The sequence below is a fragment of the Diachasma alloeum genome, unplaced genomic scaffold (genome assembly GCF_001412515.2).
Source record: "Diachasma alloeum isolate Michigan unplaced genomic scaffold, Dall2.0 Dall_scaffold_00201, whole genome shotgun sequence".
In the NCBI taxonomy this organism is placed as follows: Eukaryota; Metazoa; Arthropoda; class Insecta; order Hymenoptera; family Braconidae; genus Diachasma; species Diachasma alloeum.
The window spans coordinates 1,570,528-1,581,058 of NW_021680366.1; the positions used below are offsets into that span (position 1 = coordinate 1,570,528).

Here is a 10,531-nt window from a genome sequence, read left to right on the forward strand (position 1 = left end):
TTCGGAAAGAGGAGAACCATGTGTCAGGCCAGGTGTGCAACGAAGCATTCAAGTCGATTTTGACTATTGGTCAGTTTTCAATGAATATCTCGGAATCTAAGGCAGATATCAAAATTTTTGTCATAACCTTTTTTGTAGCTCTTAATTTGCGCTACAAAAAAGGTAGTTACAAAAATTTCGATATCTCCTTTAGATTCGGAGATATTCTTCGAAAACTCAACTGAGAGCCAAGTCACCTTAAATCGCTTTACCGCTTCGCTACTGAAATTACGCTCTGATGTGTTTATGGGGTATCATGGGAGGGGAGAGAAGGGTAAGTATCGAATGTACAAATAAAAGGGGATCGAGGGGGAGATAGGAAACTATAAAAAAATAACAATGTTACGGAAGGATATTGTTACATTAAATTAGTTTTGTACCTGCGGTGCAGATTTGCGCCGATAGAATTACTAAGAAAATCCCAAAAATCAAAATAATTTTCATTCTTGTTAGTGCAAAATATTTCGTCGAGATTTCTGCCTCATCTGTTTATCCGTTAAAGAATAATTAATCTTCACCACCTGCATTACCTTTTAATCTGTTTCATTTTTAACTCTAAAATACATTAATATCGGTACTTATTCGGATTTATGAATGTAAAATATTTGATAAACACTCAATTTTCTTTTGTTGCTCTCTCTCTCGCTGCATTGGTTGAGGTGACTAGACGCCGAGTGATTTGACACCAGTGAGGAAAGGCGTCACAGCGAGGATGATGGCGAATAGTTGGAATAGACGTGAGCCTGTGATGGAGGTGCCTGAGTTACAGGCGTCGGTGCTGCATATGTTGCAGGACACGATTGATCTGGTACTGTATTCTGATGCTATCTGATGACCGCAGGGTCCATCCTTGATGTCTCTTTCGTCTGCACGAAGGGTATCGCATTGGCGTGAGGTTGTGGTTCTGCCGCCCTCTGTACAATAGAAAGGATAAAATTGTGTGAAGAATTTATAACTTTTAATTGCACATTTTTGTGTCGACAATGCATTCTCATGAGTCAAAATTAATTCTTTTTTTTCTTCTTATTAATGGAATCATTTTTTTCATCCCTTTGACACTTACCTGATGCTTCATTCTTCTACATTATTGGGTTAACTAGTCCAATTTCTTCCAATATGGAATCGAAAGATAAAATTCAATGAATTTCTATTTTTCTTTGTTGTTATTCAATTTTTATTCTTTTATACAAATTACTGCTCGCTTCGCTCGCCCTCCGATATGACCCTTACTTAGACCCTTATTCTGACCCTCGTGATCCTTTATTTGACCCTTGTGACATTTAATGTGACCGTTGTGACGCTTCATCTGACCCTCGTGACCCTTATTCTAACCCTCACAACTCTCGTGACTATTATTTTGACCCTTGTGACTTTTAGTTACTGACCCTTCATTTCTGATCTTTGTGTTGTTTAATCTGACCCTTATTATAATCCTCGTGACCCTTATTTTGACCCTCGTGACCTTTAGTTTTTGACCCTATTTTTTTTTACCTCCGTGACCGTTAAGCGGACCCTTGTGACCCTCATTTGGACCCTTAATTGATCGTTAATCTGATCCACACGACCTGCAATTAGAACCTTATTTGGACCCTCAAGCACTCGTGACCTTTAGGTGACCCTTGCGACCCCTAATCTGGCTTTGATGACCGTTATTCTGACCCTCATGACCCTTATCTTGGCCCTCGTGACCCTTATTTTTACCCTTATGACCGTTCATTTTGGAGTCTGAATTCTGAGCCCCGAACTTTCATCACCAAAAGTCGATTTGGATTTTTATAATATAGAGATTCTATGAAATATTTTTTAAATTTGTTTATTTTTCCTTTATTCTTTTAGTTCGGTCTCCTTCATTAAACAATTCACCCAAAAAAATGAGAAATATAAGCCAAACAACTCCAGTAGAAACAATCTCAACACAATGGTTTGTAGAGAAAAATCAAAATCCATTAATTAGTTTCATAAAATATTTTCTATTTTAAAAAATGCGCAGAAACGCTATGGCTTGTGTTTATTAACAGAAATTGAATTTTTAATAGAATTTCCTAGCAGCTGTGTTGAGTCTCTTCTGCTGAATTTTTTTGTACGTGAGAAATTCAAGTGCAATGTTAATGATAATTATGCAAACAAATTGGGTGTGGCATTGTCCTTGAGACACCTCTAGTATAACTCTCCTCTGCCTCAACTTATTATTTCAATTTACCAACACTTGGAACCCAACTATGAGTCACTTTAAATTGCAGAGAGGAGGGAGGGTTCCGGTCGGATGAATACGATGCAAGAATATTTACTGTCTTTGTCCCTGACGAGTTGTAACGTCTCTCAATCTCCCATTTTGTCGTTATCCCCAATGATCTCAAACATGCGTCATTCCTCAAAATGAATATTAACGTGTTGCTTCTGTTTTTTTTTCAATCTTTGTATTTTACACGTACTCGAGTGGCCGTTGTTACGACCGCCTACGAGAGGCACGTTAATTGGGGAAGATGACTGTACGAGAGTCTACAGGAAATTCGCTAATTATGCATAATGTGGACCACACAATTTTACATGGGTATTGATGATAACATGTTCAAATTAATTATTGCGCGAGCTATTTTTAATTACTCAGGTTTAAGTTTAATGAAGAATTATGTTTTCCAAAATGAATAATTGCTGCCAATGTACAAGTACTTTAGCTATTTTTTTCCAGTGAAATTATCCTTGAAATATTTAAAATATATCCTTGATTCTTTCAGAAACACTTTTCGGGCTATTTTACACTGTTAAAAATTTTCTTCTGAATTTTCAGTGCCTAATTCGGAAAATTTTTATTGTGTTCGTTCCACTGAAATTTCAGGAAATCTTCTCATTGATTTTCTGTTCAATTGATCTGGAAATAATCAATGAAATATTTGATTTTCCAGTTCAATTATTCTGTGAAAATTGAAAAAAAAACAAGAAAATTCAGGGAAAAATCGAAAATTAATGTCATTGTGTTTCTGAATATTCATGTTCTACTGAAAATTCAATCAAGTTGTGAAATTTCCACCTCGCGCTGAAAATTCATGCATTTCCGTGAATTCTACTCAAAACATGAAATTTTATAACTATTTTTTCCCTAAATCCGATTCAATATTTTCCAATGTTTCAATATGTAATATATTCGTGATGGAACGCGGAACAATAGTGATAAATAAGAATTTATTCGAGTTCCGTGAAGCGCACACATTCTAGAATGTCAGCCATTGACAAGAATTTACTTCTCTCAAGTAAGTATGATCCACATATTAGGAAATTTCTCGCTCAATGTAACTCTAACGAGGTCTTTTATCGCGGTCTCCCCTTGAGATAGTACATTTTCGTCATTAGGCCGAAAAAAACTTGTCTGGCAAATATGAGTTTGCAATCATATGAGCTAGAAAAGTTTTTTTAGGCCGTGTGACGAACTAAATTTATGATATTGTGTCGTTTCCTCCAGTATATATCCAAGAAGCGCTTCCTTGTAGTCCATCGAATTATCTACAAGAAATATCTTTTGAACTCTTCCCAGACCCCCTAATCTAATTAATTCCGCAACCCATGTCACTACAATATCAACATAAACTGAAGTATATTTTCAAGAAGAAGTACTTACGGGTGTAGACAATTTTTCTGCAGATATATCTCTCGTTGTATCCGTATGAAGTTTGTGACTGTTGGGAATTACAGTCCCTCAGGAACGAAATCCTAGTGTGTTCGGTAGCATTTCCGAGATATTCGCACTGTGAACTGCTGTCACTGTGGCAGATCCAACACTGCAGAGCAGTACCTGAAGGTCGACAAATCGAGCTCGATCAATTCAATAAACCATCTGTGCCGCTCGCTCGCTCGCTTCGCTCGCCCGGGTCGAGCTAACAACTTCCCGATCGATTCCCGTTTCTTGTTCATTCAGCAACCGTAATCCGAAATATTTAATTGCCGATTCCACACGGAGAGAAAAAGTGGATAAAAATTACCTCAAAAATCGTGACAGATTTTACTATACGAATGGTAATCATGGAGCGAAATGTAATTCAGTGAAAAATACTGGCTTTTAGTAGATATCTTACAATTTTCTCGGTAAAAAAATACATCTGTGGATGCAAAAATTATCCTCTTGTTTAGTAAAATTTCCCACACCGGCAGGGGATTGTTTGTTTTGTTCTCGTCTGAAGGTCATGGGGACGGACGGAAGTGAATTTTTACCAAACGGGTTCGGTACAAATCATTCTCCGTTACAGAAAAATTATACGAAAAATTGGAGCAATTATTCACGTTCCCTGGGATAATTTTTGACGGGATCCAGGGTAAATTTTACAGTTTCGGTACAAATCACCCTCACGTCAATTAGTCAATTTAGTCGGTTTCCTCGGTTTAGTCAGTTAGTCAATTTTCCCGGTTCAACGGAGTAAAATTCACTATTAATCTTGCCCTTTTTCTCCTATTTAAGGTGAAAAGTACTGCACGGAGAGAAATGTTGAGTAAAAATTACGGAACTCACAATTCGCTCACCGATTACGGAACCGACTCAGAAAATTTAAGTAACGGTATCGTAATTTTTCACAGGAGATTGAGATAAAAATTCTGGAACGCTCTGGAAAAATTCCGTGACAGTTCCGTAAAATTTTCTACACCCACATTTCGCTCCGGAATTGCGGAAAAGATACGTCATTTTTATTAAATATTTCTCTCCGTGTGGAAATCGAGGTTGCTCCACGATTACTTAACTTGTCTGGTAATTTTTCTCCAACTTTTTTCTCCGTGCAAAATAATATTCCGAAATACGAAATATTTTACCCTCAATTCCGGAATAACATTCCGGGAACTTCCTCGCATTGAAATTCGTTGGCATGAACTGACAACGCGCCATCCGAATTCTACTAAATTGGTTAATTTCCCTCAAGTAAATCTGTTACACTCCATCAAATATATTCGCGTCGAACATATAGTTATTCACCCATTGAAACATGTTTCAATTTGTAACAACAATAATATATTGAAATATCCCAAGGTTCATCTAAACATTCGAGTCATTTAATTCAATTGACTCGCGTCAAGATTAAAAAAATTACCGGTTACGCAACTGGTAACTGCGATTGCTGTCCAGAAATAGTGAATGCGCCAAGAGACTATGTAAACTCCTCTGAGTGATGGACAAAAAAAATTGTCGTAGCACAAAACATCGTAAAAAGTCTCCTTGTCCCAGAATTAAATTCCCCTACATTTCATAAATGACCGTTTTTCACGCGTAAAAACCATTTTCACCGATAGCCATGAAATTTCGGTGTTTTTTTTTTCGCATTTGAAGGCAACTCCGCGTGTCAGATAGTGGAATGCGTCAATGATGACTGCATCGGCAGGATTTACCTTTGCGTAACGCTTCAGGCGCTTTAGCTACGCCTCAAATGTCCCATGTTTATACTCACAATGCTGTTCATACTTGAACCCACTATTACCGCGTGATTTGTTATAAAAACGTGAGAGGTGAGTCATTCTCTGTTTTTTTCCGCTATTTGAAACACGTATTTCTTATTATGATTTTTTCAGAGGTCTTTTTTATTGTGACAGGAACTCTCGGAAGTGGTTATCCATCCTCTCGGCCTCGCGCTCGATTTTAAATCCCTTTTTTACGTGGGGAAATTCTAGGTGAAACGTGAGAATTTAATGCGCGGAGAGAGATTTAATGGAATTAGGTTTTTTCCGGCGAGCGGAGGTCGAGGGAAGGTAAGTGGTCAATTTTTTGGTGGTTTGGCGGAAAAAATTGGGTCTGTTGATGGAAATTTAGACGGCGAAAAAAGTTGAAGAGTTGTCAGCACTTTTTCACGCTTGAGGGAGAAACTTATTTGGTGATTTTCACCAACTAGTTGTTGTAATTTACAAATAAGTCGATGAAATTCACAAATTCAACAATTAATTGGCAGGGATGGCTATCAATATTACCATTCTTCAATATTAAAAGAATTGCCGACTTCATAATTCATAATTTCATGGAAAAATCCGTAGCAACTGTACATTTCAGTTCAATTATTTCGGTAAAATGAATGAAAAATCAGGAAAATTCAGAAAAATTCCAGGAATTCTAAGAATTTTAAAGAAATTACCTGAAAATTCAAGGGACTTCGGCAGTGAATATTGATTTTCATTTGGAGGTTCATGTAAATTGTGAAATTTTCATTTTTCTGCCGCTAAAAAATTCGGGGTTTACTTGAAGTTTTAGAAAAAATTGAAATTCTGTTAACTTCTTTCCCTTAAATCAAATTCAAACTCTTTTTCCAAAAAATTCAGCCAATTTTTTTAAACACTATCGGGAAAAAGTGCGAGACGAATAGTAAATTTTTCTATTAGCCCGTAAGAATTTACTGAATGTGAGTGTAATTTGTTCCAAAACTGTAAAATTTAGCCTGCATCCCACCAAAAATTATCCCAGTGAACGTGAATAATTGTTCAATATTGCGTATAATTATTCTGTAATGGAGAATGATTGTTTACCGAACGCGTTCGGTACAATTTTACTTCGTGAAAATATGAAATTTCGTGGAGAAAAAATTCCACGGTCAATTATTTCTGGGAGACGGAGAATTTCCACCGTTTAATATGACACGTCCAGGATTGAATTTATTCGTTGCAATTTATGCTTTTGGCGGTAGCCAAGAAGTAGATTCAACCTTGGATTCTAATCACGATGAAATTTTACGAGTGATGAATTCTGAAATCAAGTGATCTTGTCATTCACTTTGAGAATAAACGCGGATGTTCATCTCGCGCTAATATCCCCCTGCATCCACACAAAAAATCCACCTCAAAATAATTCACCTCTTGTGAATTTCCGTATGAACTACCTTTCGGAAAATTTCAAGAAAATTAATTGAATAATAAAACTCCCGATTCAAAAAAGTACGATGAATTGATGAATTTCTGACGCACGAGTTTAATCTCACACCCTTATCGACTAAACCCAATCACATTGAATTTTAATCAGACATCGGCATATTCATAATTTTGAATAAGTCAATTGTTAATATTACTCATCAAGTTTTTGATTATTAAGTTAATCATCAACCTAAATATTTAAATTGCGAATTATGTTATCAATCAATAATTGAGAAATTTAAATTATCAATTATTATATTATTTTTTAAATTTCAATGAAGATAAGTAAAAACTTGATTACTGTACGATGCAACTTCTCATAATATTACTAAAGTAATGATTAACGCCGAATTATAATTTAAATTAGAAAAATTATTTATCGCTCGCCCTAAATAACGTGGTTCAATAAAAATTCCGATTTCAATTAACAAATCATTTAAAATTTATCAAATAAATTCAGTAGCTAAGTGGTAAACCGGTTTAAGTCGACTTATCTCCCAATTGACTTTTTGAGGAATATTTCCGAATCTAACGAAGATAGCGAAATTTTCGTAACTACATTTATTGTAGCTCTCAATTGGCTCTACAAAAAATGTTGTAACAAAAATCTTGCTATCTCTCTTCGATTCCGAGATATTAATGAAAAACTGGTAAATAGTCAAAATTGACTTATACCGTTTTACCACTTCGCCACTGAATTGTACCCATGCCTATTAAGATGGGCAATTATTTCCCCGATTATCTCCCCGACGAAAAACTATCTTCACGGTGATCCAACCGATGATTGATCGTGAGTCACGATTATAGGGGCTCCCCCGCTCGAAATGTGCACCCGTTATTTTTACACCCTAACGAGGAAGTTCCCGTCAATCACTCAAATTCCCAATTTACACAAAATCTCGGATAGAACCATCAGAATTCCAACGAAAATGTCGTGCAAGCTCATCGTCGGTGCGTCCCGCCGCGCGGAAACCTAAAGCGCCCACGAAAATTCAACACTCCGAAAGAAAAATCGAAATGCGCATAAACGAAAATATATGCAATGCATCGAATTATTTGAAGAACCAACGACTTACCGGACTGAATCGCAAGGGCAAAAGCCAGAGCGGCGAACATACAGTTGATGCTTGATGCCATGTTGTTTATAATGTTGGTAAACACGCGGGGGAATGAACACGCTTTGGACTACAATATTCAATGTGTGTTTGAGACCGTGGTCACGCTCGTACTGAGGCGTCTCTTCGGTTGCCGATGAAATGCACGCGTCCGGGGGGATCGGCAGCGTCTCCTTGGAAAGCGCCACGGCGTCACGAAAAGAACACTCCCTCGTATATTCTCGTTCAACTACACTGAAACGTAGTATACAAGTACGTTTTCCCCCCCATTGTGATATCCCTACCACCATAGGCCCTTCTATTGCGTCTCACTACGTTAACAGATCATAGGCAAAGTCACTTTGTCCCTCAAACACAACACGGAGGGGAAAAAATGACGGATAATTTGGGGATTCGTGATCGGACAGCGATGTTGGTTCCAGGGAGGTTGTGTTGTTGGACGTGAATCAAATTTCAGGGACAGTTTTGTAGTGGTTTTTTATTGACACTGAAAAAACTGGCGTGTGCGGTGTTAGAAATTTTTTTCAATTTTATGGAAATTATGAAAGTATCTCTCACACTGATAGACTGTTATTGTTGCCTTTTACTGAAAAACATATCTTGAATTTCTGATAAGATGTTTTTCTCCAAGAGTGAACTTGAAATATGTGACAATGTTGGATGGCTTGATTGGTATTGCACCTCTCACTGAACATATGTCCGCGAATTGCGCATCCTTTTCTACTAGTAAGTGAGGGAAAAAGATGGAAGGCGACGGATGAATTATTTCCTTCATAACGTACACCCAGACAGATGGTTTATTAGAATTACATCACCTTCATTCGAATTAAATAAATCGTTTTCTTCAAATCAGTCATAATGAATTTTTCATTCAATCTAAAACTTGATTTTTAGTCACGTTTTTATTCACATCAAACAAAATGGTTTGCAATGAAATCATTGGTCAGACGGCGAAGAGCGCGAATTTATTAACATGTGATAACCCAGTGTGGATCAAATAAATCGGTTATTACACGGAGAAAAAATTGCAGGCGGCTGTATCTTTGAAACAGCTGCAATTGTACGTGGATACGTCCATGGTCTTTCCTTCTTCGTCGAATTGCCTAGAAATTCCTTGCATTCTCTCGAATTTTCTAGATACTCCTTGAATTTTACTAACCAGGACGATAATATTTGCATCCATAGATGTATTTTTTTACCGAGAAAATCTATATCCACTAAAAATCAGTATTTTTTCACTGAATTACATTTCGCTCCACAATTACCATTCGTATAGTAAAATTTGTCACGATTTTCGAGGGAATGTTTACCCAACTTTTCTCTCCGTGTAGATTTTATTATTCGAGAACTCCTCTGGAATAAATACATTATTTATTTGATGATTAAAAAATTCGTTGAAACGAATGGAAAAATTTCAAATATTTTTATTGTATTCAAATGCGTCCGTTCGTTGATTTTTTAAAGGGAAAATCAATATTATTCGCCGCTTTCTCAAGCCTATTCTTAGAAAAATATTATATTTACGCATTATCACGGGAGAGAGGTCTAAGTTCGTTGTCATCGGCAACGCCCACCCCCATAACTTACAATGCAACTATGAAAATTGATGGAGGCAAAGCGCCGTTACTCATAAATGAGCAGATGAGGAAATAAGAATCGGGGGAAGACAAAGGAATGGATGAAATAGTCATGAAGTTGTTACGATAGTTATGAGAATAGGATTCGTTTAAGCGGTGCGTCAAGCGGATGAGGATGAAAAAATGTAGATGGAGTTTTATTCATCGACTGATGCGTTGATTCAATCGCTATTTTCATCTTATATTGTCTGTGGAAATCATTGAATCGTCAATTCTTGACTCATTATTATCAGAAATAATGGCATGGATACAAATCTTGTTTTCTTCTTGGTCGTCATTCAGACACTGTTAGGCGTTTTTGAATTTAGTTTCACAGAAACTTCAAGGAATTTCGTCATTGAAAATTCAACTTTTTATGGGACAATCGGTGGAAACTGTAGGTTTCGGTTCAATTAGTCCATGGAGGTGGGTGCAAGTGCGGAGAATTCAGGCAAATATTCTCATGAATTTTCAATTAATTGCAAAGTTGAGGATTTCTTGTCTTTCTGCTGTGCAATCTGAGATTTCATGATTTTTTTTGCTTCCAAATGAGGGCAAAATTAGTCAGGATAACTCTAATTTTGCCCTCAGGAGTTCGAACGTGGAAAAAAATATACCTGAATTGAGGATAAAATATACTTGAATCAAGTATATTTTATACTCAATTGGGGGATGGGTATTTCAATTCGAAGATGATTCTTTTGTATCAGGCCGGGTTATAGCAAGTCTTCTTAAGTGGGCCGTGACTATATGCACCATTGCGTGAATCACTCCCGTACACTCCATACACTCCACGCATGCGTGAAGTTTGTGTGTTTCACGCAGCCGAATTTTCATACTGCTGTGTATTTCACGCAGTTGAAGTTTCATACTACTGTGTGTTTCACGCAGTTG

The 10,531-nt window shown here is 36.8% G+C and overlaps 1 protein-coding gene across 1 annotated transcript; it reads right to left on the bottom strand.

The window, feature by feature from the left end:
- Nucleotides 1–546: 546 nt before the first annotated feature.
- Nucleotides 547–8,209, bottom strand: LOC107035905. The gene is made up of 3 exons (XM_015253547.1): nt 7,983–8,209; nt 3,653–3,826; nt 547–953 (listed from the first exon to the last, which is right to left on the bottom strand). Exons 1-3 carry the CDS (start codon nt 8,041–8,043, stop codon nt 703–705), a joined length of 486 nt encoding a protein of 161 aa, XP_015109033.1. The 5' UTR covers nt 8,044–8,209; the 3' UTR covers nt 547–702.
- Between the last annotated feature and the right edge of the window lie 2,322 nt (nt 8,210–10,531).